Source organism: Mycteria americana, chromosome 2, assembly GCF_035582795.1.
Source record: "Mycteria americana isolate JAX WOST 10 ecotype Jacksonville Zoo and Gardens chromosome 2, USCA_MyAme_1.0, whole genome shotgun sequence".
Classification (NCBI taxonomy): Eukaryota; Metazoa; Chordata; class Aves; order Ciconiiformes; family Ciconiidae; genus Mycteria; species Mycteria americana.
The window spans coordinates 54,440,939-54,460,806 of NC_134366.1; the positions used below are offsets into that span (position 1 = coordinate 54,440,939).

At 36.3% G+C, this 19,868-nt stretch overlaps 1 protein-coding gene across 4 annotated transcripts in view; it reads right to left on the reverse strand.

Annotated features, from left to right (window-relative positions):
- SEPTIN7 (septin 7) overlaps nucleotides 1-19,570 on the reverse strand; it is a 70,441-nt gene extending 50,871 nt beyond the window's left edge. For 2 of the 4 annotated variants that reach the window (XM_075493474.1, XM_075493473.1), the window contains exons 1-2: nucleotides 19,336-19,392; nucleotides 15,841-15,943 (exon numbers count right to left, since the gene is read on the reverse strand). In XM_075493474.1, coding sequence (XP_075349589.1) covers nucleotides 15,841-15,943; nucleotides 19,336-19,377 — 145 coding nt within the window. In that variant the 5' untranslated portion in view covers nucleotides 19,378-19,392. Of the gene's footprint in view, nucleotides 1-15,840; nucleotides 15,944-17,527; nucleotides 17,551-19,335; nucleotides 19,393-19,551 lie in introns of those variants that run through there. The other 2 variants (XM_075493475.1, XM_075493476.1) reach the window with 2 other exon arrangements.
- Between the last annotated feature and the right edge of the window lie 298 nt (nucleotides 19,571-19,868).

Genomic DNA, 19,868 nt, shown 5'->3' on the forward strand with positions numbered 1-19,868 from the left:
TTAAAAGCTTTTTGCTGTATCAAGAAAACCCAGCTGAGTTTTTTTAAATCCTTTTGCTCTATATGTAACAAAACTTATAAAACTTCAGCTATGAAGAGGCTTTACATAAAAAGCTGGGGGGGGCGGGGGGGGGGGGGAATCTTATACAGCAAATTGAGACCACAGTTCATTACAAGTAAGAGAAGCGATGTATTTATGCCTCTTCATAATAAATAGGTAACATTTATTGAGGTGTTCATGTTACTCAGACAATGCTGTCAGTACTACTATATAAACCAGAAATACCTTATGTGAAAAAGCAGGTATTTTGAAGAGATAGATACTTCATGGGGAAAATTCTCAGGAGAGGAAATATACAGCAATTACTGCCAAACTAAATTTGACACAAATACCCACCTCTCTAAAAGACACCACAATCTGCAATATTCTAACTGTGTCAAAGTTAATCTTTTATCTTTTCTGTACAGTTAAAAGTGCTAGAGACATTCAAATTCTTATCCAATAACAGCCAGCTGCAAGCTTCATCTAAAGGACATTGACAGTGGGTGTTGTTAGAACATGTCTACCTGAAGGAAACAGGTTTTAAGGTGTGATGCTTTTTCTAGGAAGTACTGACTCTACTAGAAGTACTGCAGTACACCTGCAGAGGTCTAGTTCTCAGTAGCTGGGCAATTAGCAAACAACTTTCTCCTCCTTATTAAAAACCTACCAAAAAACCCAAGAAAAAAGCAAAACCAAAAGAGTCCCACCACTTTATTATTGATTGGATGGGGAAGGTGGTTTTACAGCCAAGGATATGGATGAAAATGCAAATTAAGCCTTTAACCACTTACCTGGGGAGAGAGGGTGACTTCTCAAAAGGGAGCATTCCATAAAGCACGAATATGAACAGCACATAGAACAAGTTATGAAATGCCCCCCCCCCCAAAACCACAAAATGCAGCCAGTAAAGATTCATCTTTACTGAGGCTAGGGTAAATAAGCACTAACCTTAGTGCTTATTTTTGCATTTGGCAAGTCAAGGATAACCTAACTTTAGAAAGATATATCTAAATTAAACTACTTAGAAACATGCAAACAAGTAAAGAACACAACATCTTTAGTGAAGCATGGTTGTTGGGGTTTTTTTAATTATTATTTCATTGTAATAAACTATTATTTAAATATTAATCATATTCAACATTAATGAAATTGATTTTTTTAAGCTGACAGCAGCAGTCAGTTAAGGAGACTGGTAGATACACAATGTGGACAAACATAACCTTATTTGAATAAGCAGAAAAAATTCTCTGCATCTGCCACCAGCTCATCTTACTTACTAGTAAGAGGGAAGCCTTTCTTGCCCTGCTTTCCAATGGCACAAAAAAAAAAAAAGCAACAACATATCAGTTATAAAATGCTAAAGGAATAATATAATCAAATACAGGTTTACTCATTAATTGTATGATCTTTAACAGTTTATTAAAAAAGACATACATTGACAAAGGTCTTCACATTCTGCATATTCAAATTAGTGTGATTCAAATACGAACTGTCATTATATGCAATTTAATCAAATGCTAGTTTCTATCTGAGGCAACCCTATTTAATCTTTGGTTAAAAACTACTTTTTAATAAAATATTCACAGTATTTGGCTAATGAGAAACTGAAAATGGCCTGCCTTCACCTGATGAGCAACTGCAAAGCATGTCGGGACACAAATTTAGCCAGAGAAAAATTCTAAAGGGTATTAGATTCACAAAGATTTCAGAGTCCTTTCAAACTATCAACAACGTCTTCCATCTTCCTGAACTCTACTTCTGGTTGAAATAGTATAAAAGCATTTTTGTAGTTCAGCCTTTTTTGAGGCAAAATGAAACTGCCTAAATGGTAAAATGAGAAAGCTGAATAGTAAAGACTCCTATACAGCATCTCATCCATATGATGAATCTCTAGATTATAGTGTTGTCTGTCTCTGGAAACGCTTGGACTATCAAGTTAAAATCACAACCCGATTTGACAGAAACATTTGTCAAGTTATTAAAATAACAAGACTGGAGAGCCTATGTTTCATCAGAAGTTCAAGAATGCAAGAGATACCAGACCACTGTATACATTAATTTATTCAGTAAGACATTGCATGCATTGGACCAAGTGTGCTCTACCATACCTACCGTATTAAAATATGACTGTGCAGTGAACATCAACAGGATAGTCCTGCTGGATTTGACCCTTGGCTTTCCAAACAGTGGTGTACAGCAATAAAATAAACCTACAGAAAAATGAACCGACATTGTGCAAACTCAGGATTTTGCTTTTTCCTTGCCTTCCTCCACTTAAAACCTACATTGCTTCCCCAGGTAATATGTAGTCATAGGTAACATACAAAAGACCTTTCAGAAAACTCCAGTATCAAGTGTGACCCCAAGCACAAGGAAAAATAAAAAAAATGTAGCCTGAAACACCACTGCTCTTTCAGCATGCACATAAATTCAGACAATTGCTCACTAACAATTTAAAAGAATTCAATAAGCCTTTTCAATAAAAGCTATGTACAGAACTTTAAACCTTTGGTCTGACCAAGTGCTCCATAACAGCACCTTCCTGAAATGCTCATGAACTGTCATCAACTGTGACTTCAAGATGGGACCTAGCTTATTTTATCTAACCCAATATCCTCCTCCTGACAGAGGACAAAAGCAGATACCCAAGAAAAAGCATATGAAAGTGCTCTGAACAGGGGCTGGACCAGATGACTTTGAGAGATTCCACCCAACCTGAACTATTCCATGATTCTGTAGAGAGGCATGCAAGCAAGCAGTGGTATTTCCTTGAAATACCATTTATCTCCCAAAGTTTATGGTACTAGTTGATGGACATCTTTATTTTGACATCTTAATGACATGTGCTTGTGAGAAGTTACAAATAGTAAGCGAGAAAGCAAGCATCATCTACAGTCAGGCCCTGATGCTATTAAACTCAAAATTTATTTCTCAAAAACCAAAAGGCACCAACTTCAGCTAGTCACAAACTCTGAGCAAGAAATGGCAGCTTAACACTTATTAGCAGGAGGGGTATTCTGAAGCCTTTTAAAAGAGCTCTATAGATGCACGGTCAAGAAACTGCAGGAGGCACGCAACTGGAGACCTCTTCATCCATCTTTACAGATATCTGCTTTCTCCAAATTAGTACCATGTCATGATTTCAGCTACTGTCATTATGCTGATCCTCATTCTGATTTCCTGTATTTTCTACTTATCCTGCTGTCTGTATCCTTGCCTGGTCTCAGTCAGCCACTCAACACAATTTAATACGCATTAGAAAATACAATTACAGCATTCTACACTGTGCCCCAAAAGCAAATTACTTCTAAGAAATTAAGTTTATTTTTAGCAAAAAAAGACAGATGGAAAACATCAGAAGAGTGCCAAAACTGAGGGACAAGAAGATATACTGCCTAGAAGTTTGTCTGTTGATTACATAGTACAGTTGACGTTTTGAACTTGTAGGTCTCAACTCCTTTCTAATTAGACAAGTGTACAAAAATGTTTTGCAATTAGTTGTAGAATAAATGCTTTTGTTGTTACTTAAAGCAGAAGCTGATTTTTTGAGTAGAACCTCAAACAGTCCAAGTATCTGCAAAGTTCATAAAATACTTCCTCTGAGTCAGTTTTATTTTATTCAGTTATCTGAATGCTTGCCATTTGACATAAATCGCCCAAATCAGATAAATTCAGTCAAATAAAAATTTAGACACTGCCCTCTGTTCAAACCACAATCTAAACAGTGTATAAAAATCACATGCTTCTACTTATTGTATAGACTGAAATAGGTGAGATAATTCAAGCCCAATTGTTCCAGTTCAAGGAATACTTAAGGCTAAAATCTGGCCCAATCATCCAAGTCAACTCATTTCTTTGCATTCAGTCACTAAAAATGTTTGATCATAGACTAACCTCACTATTGAACAGTTGAACAACAGCAGGTAAAAGGACCAAAACGTACAGAGCAAGAACTGTATTTCAGAAATACAGTGTGTATTTCCTCATAAGAAAAGTAGATGGATTTAGTTTTCCAACCACTAGACTGTATTAGTCTATTAAGTGAATTAATAGGTAACATGCATTATTGGATTAAGCTCTACCTATACTGTAGCAGAAGCAGGTATTGATTTTGCAAAATCACTGATAGAAGACATTTCCCTGCAGTGGTAATTGGTTCAGTTTTTTAGCCTCAGTTACTCAAGAAGAAGTAGGAGACAAAATACACCCTTGAAATAATTGTTCAAATAAAAATTTTACACCTGAGTAAGCACCCCAGACCATAAAAGAATATAAATGGAAAAATTCCAGCACAACTTTACAGAACAAGTGAATGTAAAATACTTTTAATTGATACAGTAATCTACATACAGGAGGGGAGATGGCGTAGCAGGCAAGATCATGCTCTTCAAGGTCTGACTTCACTAGGGTTTCACTAAAGTTAACCAACAGGCCACAAATGGTAGTGCTGTGGAACATACTTGGGGTGTGGGACAAGAGGCTTCACCTGTCCTGCTAAGGCTAACTCCAGCATTAATCCCCTCACGCAGGCTTCAGAGTACATGGAAACAAGGTGGTTAGGATTTTGTTTAACACTATTTCTTTCTGCATCAGAAGACTCATACTAACAAGGTTACCTTTGGCATTTTCAGAGCAAGGAGTGCCATACACTAAACTTCTACAAAGAGGTGATATAATTTCTTTTCACACTTCAGTTCTGTTGCTGGGAACACAGAAGAATGGTTAGCCACAAACCCATGCAACCAGCTCAAAGGTTTCTACATTCCCCGAGTCTTTTGCCAGAAGTCTGGAGATACAAGATTATAATTCTGGTGACCAAAATGTAGTAAGTTCAGAAGGGAAATCCCCCTAAAAATAACTACCATTAAACTTGAACACTATTTTATGTTGCTAACCTTTCCACAGGTCATTAAGGAAAACACCATCACATGTTATCCAAGGCCCAAGAAAACTGATGTTCAGAGTCAAGCTTGTCTTCAGGTCCTTTAAAGAGCTCCTTCTGCTATTTACTTGTGCCATCCTACATGAAGACAATAGTATTTTTACTTCAGGGTATTACATTAATTGCTCAAAGGCCTCTGACAGATTGTGCCACTTGTCATGTAAAGCATTTTCTGGGGGTGAAAAAAAGAAAACAAACCAAACCCTCTTCATCAATGGCAGATGTAAATAGCTAGTAAGAAAAACAGTGAAGCAAAAATAACCGGAAACTGACAATAAACTTTCTCATACCTTAAACCAAGGAGGAGCAGATGGCAAAAGAGAATTGCTGACTTTCAAGACAAACAAAGTTTACTCTCAGAAAACCTACTGCTCCCTTTTAACTCTGCAGCGTGGGACAGAAACTTTAACAATATCTCCTTCATCAGAAAAATCATGTAGATGTGAAGGCAAATTAATGGATCACAGTTTAATACAAAGTAAATGTTTTACAGACTTACATCATAGGATTTGAGGAGATATTTATAGATAAAAGCTCAACTAGCTCTTTACCAGAATATTACATCATTCAGATCTTTCATGAGACAACTTCAGAATATTCCTGAGATTACCTCATTTATAACAAAATTCAGATTATTCCAAAAGAACACAAATGCAACTACATTTGGTGCAATAGTTCAAAATCCTTTAATTTAGTGAACTGTTGGTCTGACTGGCGACAACCAGAGCCTTGACAACAAGCATTTCCGTCACAGTAGAACAAGATAACATTTTGTTACATCACTAGCAAGTAACATTTAAAGTCAAAAACTACAGGTCTTAGATGAGAATAGATCAAGGACAGCAAGTTCCAAAACACTAGAACAAACTGAAGATTGATGTCACTTGCTTCTAAAACATGTGGTTCCCTACCATGCTTTTGAACACAAAGCGTACTATTTCTGTCTTGAGCAATAGAAGACATGGGCAATGTGGATCAAGGCAGTAATAATATTTGATGCATGGATGCAATGAATTCCCTTTGTTGCTCCATGCCATTCAAGCTCATCAAGTGTCACTAACTGCTTACCTGATAATTATGTTTTTCAGCAGCGGTTTGTTTCACAATTCTTCATTTTAACACAATGCTCATTAGCCTGTACTGCAAAGCGCTCCACAGACATCCAACAACTGCTTTCGACCACTGAATTACTATTTTTAACTGACTTAGCAATAGAAGATGGACCCAAGATTAAGGATTAGCCCATAAATTCAAAACTTAACATAAGAACTTCAGACTGCAAAACTGCTATTTTTAAAAAGCGCTGCTGTTTGCAGTTTGAGATGTCACCTGGGAATGCTTCAGATTCTTTTCAAATAAGCAAGATGTCACCTTACATAGAAAGCAGCACCACTTCACGTACCCCCAGTAGTAAAATACCAGAACCAGATGCTGTTAGAACCGACGCTTGCTGTCCTTGTCTGGCCTGCATTTATTTGCGTCCTTCTGTTGCATTGCTTCTTTTCTGTGGAAGGCCAAGAGTTCAATTCCCTTAAATCCCAGACCATTTCTGCCCCTTTGGAGAAGCATCTGCCCCATGAAAAATACTCATTTAGCCTTCACAGCAGAAGTTTCATGAACAGAAGTATCACAATGATGCACTTTGCATTAGCTTTGACACACTTGTAGTTTCGGTTATAAGACATCAGCATAATTTCCGGCTTAAAGTCTCATCAATGACAGAAGTCAAAAAACTTAGTGATACAAAGCCAGAACTGCTTGTGAAGTTAGGAAGTCAGGACCCTCCAAACAAACTTTCACTTTAACCTTAATAGAGGGAAGGAACTACATTGAATGGCGTCATTACACACTTAATACAGTTTATATCAACACTGACAGAAACTTGCATCATTCCAAGATAGAGCACAAGAGTTCCTACATTTGTGCTCATTATGCGTAACAAAACTACCTACAGCGAAAAACTGCGATGGAAGTGAAGGCTGACAAGAACTCAAACTGAAAAACTAATTTGATGAAAGTCATATTCAGCAGCCTTTCTCACCTCCAACCACTGATAAATCTAAATATTCTACCTTAAGTATTATATTATGGTAAATGAGTGGAAAAAACAGACAACACCAGAATAGAAGTGAGAAAAAATCTTCTTAGGAGATGTTCATTCTCTTTAATAAAAGAAATTCTAGACAAGAGTATGGTATAAACTCTAATTTGTCAGTAAATGTGCTCAGAAGCTCAACAGAAAAACATCCAACAACGAAAATGGAACAGTTGCATGCAATAGCCATACTACATACAGAAAAACACTGGAAAAAGGAACAAAATTTAACAGCTTCAAATGGATTCACAGTGAAGATCTGAACTGACAATTGCAAAATCAGCCAGAGGGAAAACACGCATAGTGAATCAGAAGAGTCACATTTAATGGGTCACAGTGGCTTTACTACAATTGGATATTTAGACCACAAAATACTCCATCCGAGAATATCACTTTGGTTACAATATTAACCTGTTCATTCATGAAATTGTCAGCATTTCTTGATACAGCAGGCAAGCCTAACATTTTCAGCCCATAGGAAGAAAGAAGCACTTTTCAACTCATAGAGCATGTTTATCTATACAAAACAAAACAAAAACACACACCCCACAACTTTACTTCTACTTTGAATCTTGCTCTGGCCTTGTAGCAAAGATGGCCCCAAAACCAGTCCTGCAGTGAACAGGCACCTGATTATCCAGGGCTAAAGAACTAGAAACAGTAGTAGTGTGACTTCTAACAGGTTGTTGCTTACAATATGTGCAACATTTAGCTCACAGCCTACCAATGCACCATGACACCTCAGGACAATCTGTTGCCTTTTGAGGGTAGAATCAAAACAAGTGTTGGCCACCTGATAACCAATTTAAGAAGTAAAACATATCCATTAGTTAGGTACCTTCTCTAAGCTGTGTTTACGTTCACATTACATTAAACACCGTTAACATCTGAGCATCTACAAAAGCGTAAGTAGAACATCATGCAGTGACTAGTTATTCTAATATGAAAAAAACAGATTTATTCATTTCAGTTAAATTGCGACCTACAAACCTGTCACCAACAGGAACAAGGACCAGGTTCAAATGCTAATCTCACTATAATGAACAAGTGTACTGTAATATATGAAATACCAACACAGTAACTATGTGTTTGTGTGCATGTGAGCACATATTCAGATGTGTAAAATTAGCAAGGACATTTTTATTTAGAAATAAAACGAAAAACTGGTAAGCTAGGATAAGAAAAACCACCTAGAGCAAAAAATATTTATGTAGTTAGAAACATAGGAAAAATTACAACTGGCCTGAAGACAGCTAATACCGTGATAGGATTAGTTAAGTAAGTAAGTACTGGAAATCTCCACAAAGCTTAAAAAAAAAAAAAAAAAAAACAAACAGTGATGATGACACCTACACAATGGAGAACACAGTATCTCATGAGATGGTCTTCATGAAATTCTCTGATTTCATCTATTAGAGACCCAGTTTTAAATATAGATAGAAGTAAAAGAATTCATACCATTTGTTATGAGACTGACAAGAAAATGATATACGAAATAGAAAAAAGAAAGTGTTTCCAACAGATTCATCACTTGTTTAAAGAAATAAAAGTCAATTAGGTTACAGGCAGATTTTTGCCACATTATGGGTTCACATCCACACGCTTTGGTAGAAGTCTCTTCCCTCAAAAACCTTTGCCAGGAAACAAAGAATTATAAGAGAAATTAGGCTCTGACCAAAATGCTGCCACATAAGAAACAGTTCAGTTTAAATACAACCACCAAAGATTTACAAAACCTTTCCTTAATTTTTCAAAGCAGTATTTTAATATAATAATATTTGGTACTGAAGGTTAGTTGTCAGAACTCAAGATTTGTATGACAGCAAGCATCCAGTAAGATACCATACTGCAGTTGGCTTTCAAGAAGCTTTGCATCCAAACAGTTAATAAAGAAAATAAAAACATAATGGCTCTTTAGAAGTTGTCCAGTAAGCACTACAATTTTAATTAATGTTGTAGTTGCAAACAATGAAAAATTGAGAATTGAAGAGCAATTGCTTTACATACCAGCTTCAGTTCTGGCCATTAGAGTCTTTAAGCATCCTTCAGGACAAGTCTAAGCTACTGCACAGCGAGGGAAATGTTTAAAATTAGCTTAACAAAAATTAAGATAAAAAAATGGTTTTTTCATATTGAGTGATTAAAAACCACTACGCCATGAGCAACTTGTGGGAGTATTTGAAGAGCTATGGTTTCTAGATAAGCTCAAATAGGTAGAGTAACTGGCTTTCTGCGACACTAAGTTTCAAGAATAATATACTGTAAAAAGTTTCTCTTCCTCCATCAGGTTTTAGACTTTGTGCAGGTTTCTTTCCCCAACACTAGAAAAACGCATAGGAAAATACCACAAAAGAGGCAAGAAGAGCAAGCATGCTGCAAACTGTATTTCATTACATTACAAAAGAAAGAGGGAAAAAAGAAAACAAACACCTATACAACCAACAAAGAAGTACGAGAGAAGATTTTCTAATTGAAACCAAGTAGTCACATGAAACTATACTTAAGCTCTCACCTGAAGGTAGCTCAGTGGAAAATCATGCACTGCAGGCCAGTAAACTCACTGTTAGATTACTGACCTTTCACATCTTGAAGACATATTCACTTCTTTTCCACAGAAAGATCTTCAGAGTTCATTTGTTCTGCCTTCTCAAAAAACCTTTATCAACTTCTTGCCACAAAAAGGAGTGGTATGCTATTGGTGAGGCATTACCCCATTAATAGAGATTACTCCAGAGGAATGCATTATCTCTAGGAATACCCTGGCTCCATTCTGAGTTCCACCAGTTTTACATTTCTTTCATTTTTATCTCTGCCAATTCTCCTGAATTCAACATATTTTGCTTCGGCATCCCCATCAGGTACACGTTAAGTATTAAGCTATCAGTTTTAATACTCTGTAAACATCATCACTGGAACACTTACCCAAAGAACCAGTACATGAAAGGCAGTATTTTTTTTTTTTTAAGGTTACAAAATTCTTCAAAGAACCTTTCTTATTTCTGTACTTCACTGATACCTCGTAATCCTGTCAACAGAATACCTGCAACTTAAAAGGTATTTTTTTTTTTTTTTTTTTAAATCTAGTTTCTTAAGGGAGCTATATCTGCTACACAACAGTTGAACCCAGACTACTACTTTTCTTTATGGAAATAGTACCCTGGGAACTAAAAGAGTACTGTCTAACCTGGCCCCAGCCCACTGGCACAGCAGTACCAGACAGGCAGTCAGCCATCATGCAAGTAGCTCAAAATGGGCTACAGCCAAGGTCGTAGCATGGAACACATGACAGTTTTCAGAGGACGAGAGAATTAGAGGAACAGAGGTATTTTGAAGAAGTGAAGTTACAGGGGGAAAAAGAGGCAGGGCACATTCAAGAAATAAAAAAGGCTTTGCTAGTTCTTTTTCATAATATGCTTTTTCTTTCTAAGTTACGTATGCCAGTGTACACCCGACTATATACACAAGGAAAAGCTCCATAACCGATAATGCAACAATATAGCCCAGGGAAGCTAAGAACTGCCTGGAAAGGTCAAAACTCACTTTTTTTTCCCTCCAGTAGGTTTAAAAGGAAGCATGTTTTAATTTAAGCTATATTTGCACGGTAGTAGAGCCTAGAGGCCTCTAAAGTAATGGCAAAGTTAGACAATGAATACTCAGTAATGATACTTCACTGATCCTAAGAAGCCAAGTACGAAGGTCCCACCAAAAGCCAAACACGTACTCAGATAACTGTGGTAGTAGGGACACTACAGAAACCTTAATTAAGAGGATTTCAAATCACAGGTCAACAAGAACTGGGAACATCCCAAAACAGTTTCTACTAAATTTTACTGCCCATCCACAGCTTAATTTTCACTTAATCATTTTTCCTCTCCTGCCATGTGCTTAATGATTTTGTTCCTGACTTTAAAATAGGGGGGAGGATATCAGACTAGCAAAGAACAAGTAGCTGTGAGCATCTGAGGCTATTGGTACCACTGGTTGGCTTGATAAATAAAACTGCACCAGAAAGTGAACAAATGAAAGGGATAATTCTAATCAGAACATGATCCACCACCAGAAGATATCAGTATTAAACCACTCCAAGTTTTCTTCAGTGAACAATAAAAGAGTTTTAAAATCAGTTTGCTTTTTCTTTAACATAACTTCAAGTCTTGCAAAATACAGCCCTTTCCTTTGCATCCATGCCAAAAAGCCATGTTTAAACCAAAACATTTGAGTGTGCATATAATTACAAATGAAACACTATGACAATACTGCATGACATTTTCCTTTAAGTTGTAATCTACAGGTGATCTACAAGGCTAAAGCGACAATTAGAAAACAAAACAGACAATTTACTATAGGAGAGGTTTCAAAACAGCTTTCAGAGTCAAAGCTACCAAACAGTTGTTCAAGAACTAGGAACAATGTAGAAAGGTCCTCTGGAAAGCCACCTGACTGTAAGTGTTCTGCACTTTGCAAATCAGGTGATTTTAAAAAAAAAAAAAAAAAAAAAAAAATTAAAAGTTCAACCTCTAATAAGGCTTATGAAGCCTGAACACCTTAAAGTATATAGCTCTAGGACAAGCCACCCCAAATAATTATTCTTAAGTACATAAAGTCTATAGGAGAAAAGAATTTTTTAAAATTATGACTTTGCATCTACTTGGGTGTTGGTTCAAATCACGTTACCAGCATAATTCCACTACAAGAACAACAAAAGAGGGATTTCCTGATTCAGTGTTTAGAAGAAAGACACACTGAAAACCAACTCTGTTTGTTCCATACCTCATTACACTAAAATAAAAGGAAACACACACACCCACTACTTAAGCAAGTGTAATTATATTAATAAACAGATATAACTACAATTTCACAATTAAGATTTTCTTTAACTGTGAGTTACTAACCATGGTAGTATTACTTCTGGAAGTTTTCTTTTCTTAAGCATCTGACTTAAGCATGTACTTTCCTCCAAAAAACCTATACAGCAGAGAAATACAGAGAATGCACTTTGGATTTCAAACAGACCAAATATTTATGTCAGGTTGTCAAGCGTTTCAACAACTGTCTTATACTTGAAGAGACTACACAAGATTATGAAGGAAGCAGACTACCAAGGCAAACTTGACATTTTTTTCCACTGGTGAGCTTTAATATTTCAGATGCAGAATTAGTTGCTTTAAACCACTATTGAAATGTCTTCTTTTGAAAGCATCAAGAATGAAGCTCAGTTTAATGCATATTTCTGCCTACTTTACGTCTTACCCTCAGAGGAGGTGCTTGTTAAGTTTTTTATTCTACAAAACCAAGTCATTTCAGAAGTAGTGATTTCAGCGATTTAAACTACTGATTAGCCTTTTAGAATATGACTAATATGAAATTCATTGTCTTATGAAGATTTTAAAGACAAATCAATGTCCAATGAAAACTGATCAATAAGGAAAACAAAGGGCTATCTCAGTCTTTAGTTTCTTAAGAAAAGTTTAGAAACACTACCAAAAGAAACAACACGACTTAGAGAAAATACATACAGGAAATACATACATACAAACATAAATACAGTAAATGAGATAGAAACATTGACATGTTTATTATGGTTTAATATTATAGAGAAACCCCAGTTCCTATTAAGGTTAGCTTTTCAATGATTCTTAAAACATTAAATATGAAAAGGACACTTGAACATCAACTTTTTATATTTATATGTGTGTAGTTCATAAATGTAACTAAAAGGTGAAGTGTTTAATGTAAACACCAGAACACCTGGAAATTAGCAACTATATTTACAGAAAAGACTTCACTAGTATTATAAGTCTCAAATAAAATAATCTTACTGAGTCCTGACTCAAAGAGCAAGTTACAGGACAGAGCACTGCCCACATGACTGAAGCGACGCCACTTCCAAAGCAATGTCCCCAGTCAGCTTAGATCAGCTCAGCTAAGGAGCACCTACGTCCTGAACCTGCTCCAGAAACCATGCTCCAGGCTATTCAACAACTACTCGGCCTTATGCACACCCAAATTTAAAAGCCCTCTCTCCAACTTCACTGGCTCAATAGAAGCGCAGGAAGCCACCACACACTGCTATGGGCAGCCCCATAATCTCCAGGGCAACGACAGTAACTCGGTGGTCTGGGGAATATGCATTTTATGGAGTACATTCGTGCTTTATGCACAAGAAAGATCAGTTTTACAGAACCTCCCTGCAAAAATTCTTACTGGAAACAAGGTCAGATCTGTTGGATGCTGTACTTACTACTTCCTCAGTGACAAGTATCTCACATAGTAAAACTGAAAACTGAATTGTTTCTACAAAAGTCAGCACAGCTGTACAACCATATTAGCAAGTCCCCCCAAAACGCTGATCCACTGACTTTTTATACTACACATTTCAAGACAAAGAAGCCAGATATCATGCTATGCGCATCTATTAAGTTTAACTGATAATTCCAGACTAAATGGACAACTGGAAAATAGTTTCTACACAAATGCATTAGCTGCAATATCAAGCTTCACAGACACCTGAAAATAGCTGGACATAGAGATCCCAGATGCCAAACATGATTTGTTTTCTTTCTTGTACCTGTTTAGCAACCATTGGTTTTCAAGCATTGGTTTTCTCATTTTTCATTTCAGAACAAACAGGTAACATACTGACACTGAAGTACCTATAAATAAAGCATAGCCAGCAGGCTAGTAATTGTGCAATCTACAGTAAAAGGCAGCCATGCACACACAATTCTTGGTAGTAGAAAGAGCAAGAGAATATTTTAGATTATCTCCAAGAGATATATACAGTATTCTTATTTAGCCAGCATTGACCATATACAGATTAGCACTACCTTCTAAAACTTAAAAGTTTTCATAAGTAGATTATAGATAATTCCGTTTATTATTATAGAACTGTATCATGTCAGCTAAAGACCTCAAACCAAGTCAGAGTACACTATCTCAAAGGATGAATACAGCAATAAATAATTACAATTCTAAGAATCTAATTGCACATTACATTACAATGTTTACCAACAAAAGTGATCAGTAATACACAAACTATTTCATCTTCATATTTAAAACAGACAAATTTTTTCAGGGCATACTATTACCAGACACATCACTTGGAAACCGAGTCATTTTCCCAGATGTTAAGAGTACTAAAGAGTACTTAAGAGTACTTAACATCTGGGGAGTTCCCTCCCCAGATGTTAAGAGTACTAAAAGATCAGCCATCATTTTGTTTAAACGCTCACTTTCAAGTGTCTGATTTCTATACTTGGGGGTTGAAAGGAGAGAATTACATGCATTTTTTATTTAGAAAACTACTGCCAATTCCCCCAGTAAACTTCCAGACAATGGCACAAATTCACATGCAAATGAATTAAGTCTTAGTAGTAAGTACAAAAATATTAGAAGTAAAACTAGTAAAAAAATTTTCTGATCAACATCTCATTTTCAATCTTATTTTGGACCAACTTTTCTTCTCGATAGCCACAATTTTCTACAGTTCTCCTAAGTGCAATTGCATTATACTGTACTACAGGCAAACGTAAGAACACCTCAGTAATTTTACACACTTTCTCCAGCTCTAATACATCACTACATCTACTACTTGTGCCTTAAGTGACTTGCTTTTTGCAAGAATGAAACTCGGAAGTACAAATTACACTTCATCTGGAATAATACTTTATGAAGACAGTTCCCCCCCTTCCTCCTCCCTTCTTCCTGTAGATCGCAGAAAACCAAATTTTATTTAAGACTAAACAGTTTTGTACCACATAATGAATTATGTACTCGGATGCTAGATTACAAAGGAACCTGTAATCAAGTTCCAAAAGAAAAAAGCAACCCTCAAATTTTAAAATTCTAACTCACTTTGTAATCAAAAGGAAATTATAAGTGATCTACAATGAGTTTTCACCAATTTGACCTTGATTTCTAACTCCATCAATAGTACTATTATGTAACATGCTACATGTACATAATGACTACACAAGATACCCACTGTATGGATGACAAAACATCAAAGCATTATCAAGCTAGCCACATTACAAAAGATAAAGGTAGACATCAACAAAGAGACAGCTGGCTATTATAAAACACTTATTATTATTATTTTAACCATTAGCATGTCAAAACTGAGTCACATGTCCAGTGTATATGTATCAGTTACACACAAATGTACACAACCTTAATAATGGGCTACTGTCATACAAGCACTCGGGGGGAGCGGGGGGGGGGGAGAAATCAGATGTCCTAGCAGGAGAGATGACGACAATTTGGGTCATCACTGAAGCCTAAATGAAGTGTTCTGCATGGCATTATTCACCCATAGTAACTATAGTTTCCCAGAAGTGCAGGACATACAGGATCCTGCTGCCTGGTTATGTGCAAGGAAAGATTCCAACTTTACTTTTGGATCCCAGTTTGCCATGTTGCACTCAACGGTAAAAGCAGTTCAATTTTTTTATTCAAATGAAAATACAAGTTAAAATTACTTCTACTATGTCATACTTGCAGGTCACATTTTAGACTAGATCCATAACAAACTTTTTTCTTAGACCATATGAACTACACGGTTCTTATTCTTTATTCTCCTCCTCATCTACTTGCATATTGGACATGTTCTTTTTAAACACTCTAGATTTAACAGTCTAGAAGAGGAAGATCCATGTTTTCTCATGAGATCATGCAAAACATACTTACATCATCATCACAGATTTTAAGAACTACCTCAATATACTTCTAATGATCACCACTCAAAACAAAGACAGAAACTTACCTACTACCATGAGTGTGAATTCAAATCCTCTCTTCACAGACTTCCGGTAAACTTGATTTGGAAGATTTGCAAACCCCACATAGCCTTCAAGGTTCTTCTGTTGCTAAGGCAAGAGATATTTAGGAAAAAAAGAGTTAAGAAAAGCTTGTAACTTCTTACTTTGCTTACATTTTTTTTTAGTTATTTAAATGTTCACTTCATTTTCACATTTGTAGAAAGGTGTATCGTGGTTTAGCCCCAGCCGGCAGCTAAGCACCACGCAGCCGCTCGCTCATTTCCCCCCCCCCCCCCGGTGGGATGGGGGAGAGAATCGAAAGAGCAAAAGTAAGAAAACTCGTGGGTTGAGATAATAACAGTTTAATAATTGGAACAAAATAATAGTAATAATAATAATGAATTATAATGAAAGGGAAAAAAAACAATGAGAGAGAGAGAGGAACAAAACCCAAGGGAGGGGGAAAAAGAGGAAAATATACATAAAAAAAAAATTACAACCGCTCACCACCCGCCGACCGACGCCCAGCCAGTCCCCGAGCAATGATCACTACTCCCCGGCCAACTCCCCCCCAGTTTATATACTGGGCATGACATCATATGGTATGGAATAGCCCTTTGGTCAGTTTGGATCAACTACCCTGGCTGTGCCCCCTCCCATTTCTTGGGCACCTGGCAGAGCATGGGGAGCTGAAGGGGGGGAAGAATCCTTGACCAATGTAAACACCGCTTAGCGACAGCCAAAACATCAGCGTGTTATCAATATTATTCTTATACTAAAATCCAAAGCACAGCACTATACCGGCTACTAGAAAGAAAATTAACTCTATCCCAGCCGAAACCAGGACAGGTGCTATCTACCCAGTCTCTCAACAACCTAAGCTGTCTACATCACAGACAGTGCAATGAACTGCAACAACAAAAAAGAAAAATTGATTTTTTTTTTTTTTGACTGGATAGCCAAAAGTCTGGCACAGAAAGTTAGCTGTGCTAACAGTATTTTGAACAAGTACAACTACCACATTATGACTATGCAAGCACCAGAGTGTACAAACACAAACAGATTAAAATATAATCAACACTGTTCCAATGCCCATGTGAAACACAAGCAAGTAGTATGAGTGTAGCTCTCCTATACTCCCAAGAGTCATGGTGGTACTGCCCCAATATGATGGGGACTAACTTGACACCCTCTACTTCTGGGTCACACAATTGGAGACCTTCATCTAGATCTAGATCTACACTAATGCAGCATCCATTGCAACAAACCCTCCATAAAGGCAAAACTTCAGTTGCCTTGTACTGTGAAAAAGTTACTCAAAATATTGCCTACTATGGAAAGAGAGGAGAATTCTGGATGTTAGCCATTACTTCTTCTCACCACATTAATGAAAATGTTGAAGGTGCTTAAAATGCTTCTCCCTCACTGTACTAGACCTGGCGATCCTCCAGAGATCAGCCATGCTACTTTTAAACTGCTCTTCCAGTAGAATCCTAGAAATGTGTTTGGTATCACAGCAGGTCTGAGGATTGTCTTATGAAAAAATGTTTAGTTCTTTCAGAGAATCTGAAAATACTTTTGGAGACAAGTATCTGCTTAAAGCAACACAAGGTACTGTTTCTCATGGAGCAATGATTTAAGCCTTTAGGCTTTATGTCCATCCAAAGTTAAGAGGATGTGATTTGATACTACCTCAATTTCAGAGCTTAAGAGAGTGATCCACATCCACAGAACTGAAGTGCTGTCTAAAAGTTTAAATTCCCCTAAGATTATCTTCAAGAGGATAGAGGAATTCTAAAAAAATAATAATTAAAAAAAAATCTGTTCTACTACAGGCACTATTACCTCAGAACTTCTCTGTATGGGATAGAATATGGTTAAGTTAAGGCTGGTATGTGGTTGACTCATGCTTATTTGGATGATTTTTTTTCTAAAATTGACAGAATAAACTTATTACACTAATAACCTCTAGAGTTTAAAAATTTTTTATTCTTTTTTAATTAAAGCAAACATTCCTTGCAAGGATATAAAAACACTATCTCTTTTAAAGCATTGAATGCAAGAAGAACTAGCTTCTTTGCAATCCCACAGCACTAGTCAATGAATTGACTCTCAGCTTTAAGTCACCTAACTGATTTCCCCATTTGGCAAAGAAACCATTATTCTCAAGCAATGCTACACCAGTACAAAGACATATTGTAGTGGTGCCATCATCAAATTTAAGTAAGTCTGAAAAGTCCAAACTTAGCAGGACTACTTTGAAAAAGATAGATTTAATCCTACTGCAAATTAGTATCAGCTCTCATTTAGTGATAATACACTGCATCAATTCTCCTTCAAGTTTAAAAAAAGGCAGTATCTTTGAACCCATTAACTCATACAGAATAAAAGAGGAACATCTAATGATAGCCAGCTAAAGCTAGGTGTTATAGTTTCAAGTTCAAATACACACAATGCCACAAATGTTATTACTTCTCTAAATGTAGGAATGTTTGCCTTGTGTCATCAAGAAACTTTTTTTAAGATGCTGTTTGTTTCAATTCAGCCTTTGGTACAGCAATAGTCTCATCTGAAAGGTTTTGAAAGATTAAAAAAAAAAAATCAGCCAGGAATTTAAGAATCCAAGACTGTTTTACTTTTCCAATCTATTACTACAACTACATATGAGGATACAATCTATCAGAATCTAAAACCCTGAACAGGAGTCAATGCTTCAGAGATATGCCACGACATGCAAGTGGGTGTTCTTTAAGTTATTAAAGAGCTCCTTAACAGTGCAGGTCCTTAATAACCATTAAGGATGTGCAGTTGCTATTCATCCTACCAGATGTAAAATATCTAATCAGTCAGACACTCCTTATAGTTCTATTTGTCAACCACCCGCATCTTTTAATGCCTACATACCTTTTAATGTATGTCATGCTTACCAGAAACAGCTCACCCCCTCATTAAATCTAGGTAATACTTCTTTTGCTTAAAAGAATGGGTTTACATTGTTAATTCTTGTTTATTACATTGGTAATTCTTGTTTTAAATTATTATTATTTCTCTTCCCTTCCCCTTCACATATAGCTCCACATTTAGGATAGTTTTACTACTAAGAACTTTAAGAATGCTGAGTATGAAACGCTAAACAAGAATAGATGGCAACTTTCGGGTTGTTTGCTCTGTTAAGTGGGTCTATAGCATATGCACCCACAATTTTAGATAATGAAATATAAATGTTACTAACCAGAAAGATGTATGAAGTGTTACACTTGGAATTAATGCTGTATTTCATGTGAGCATTTATACTCCATAGAAAAGAGCTTTTTAAAGAACTGAAGTCAGATGCCAGATTCAGATTTCTGGTATACCAATACCAATTAAAATTGAAGCTTAACATAGTGATTTTTAAACAGCTGCATTTGTTCATAACTTGCTACTTCTAAACAGACCGAAACAAATGAGGAATTCAGTTTCTTAAATTTCTGCAACAGCTTTTAAAACAAGTTACTTACTACTTTTTTTGTTGAAGCACTGATTTCCACCATATTGATCATTGTGCCAGGTGAGATCTCATGTTTCTAATACTTACAATAGCTTCCCCTTAACTTTCATCCTTTCCTGATTTTCAACCAGCTGCTACCTAAGCTCAGTTTCAGTTCACCTACTAAAACCCTAATGCTTCTATTTCCACAATAGCTATAATATATCTTTACCAAAGTAATACTTACAGCTACTTTGTAAACAACACATTTCCATCATTTCCAGTGTTGAAGATATCGACAGAAAACATCCAAAAGTAGTCCAGTAAAACGATGAATTTGAACCATTGCAGCAACGAGTCCACACAGGTGCAGCAGCAATCCAGAAAGAGAAACAGGGGTGGTGTGAGGAGAGAAAGAAAAGGAAAGAAAAAGTTACTTACATTTGACCAAAGTTACCCACAATACTTTTAATCTAGTATGCTTAGCATAGTGTTTTATGCAACCTTAATTTAGTTTTATACATGACAGCTTCATTTCATGATAATACACTACATGACCTCCAC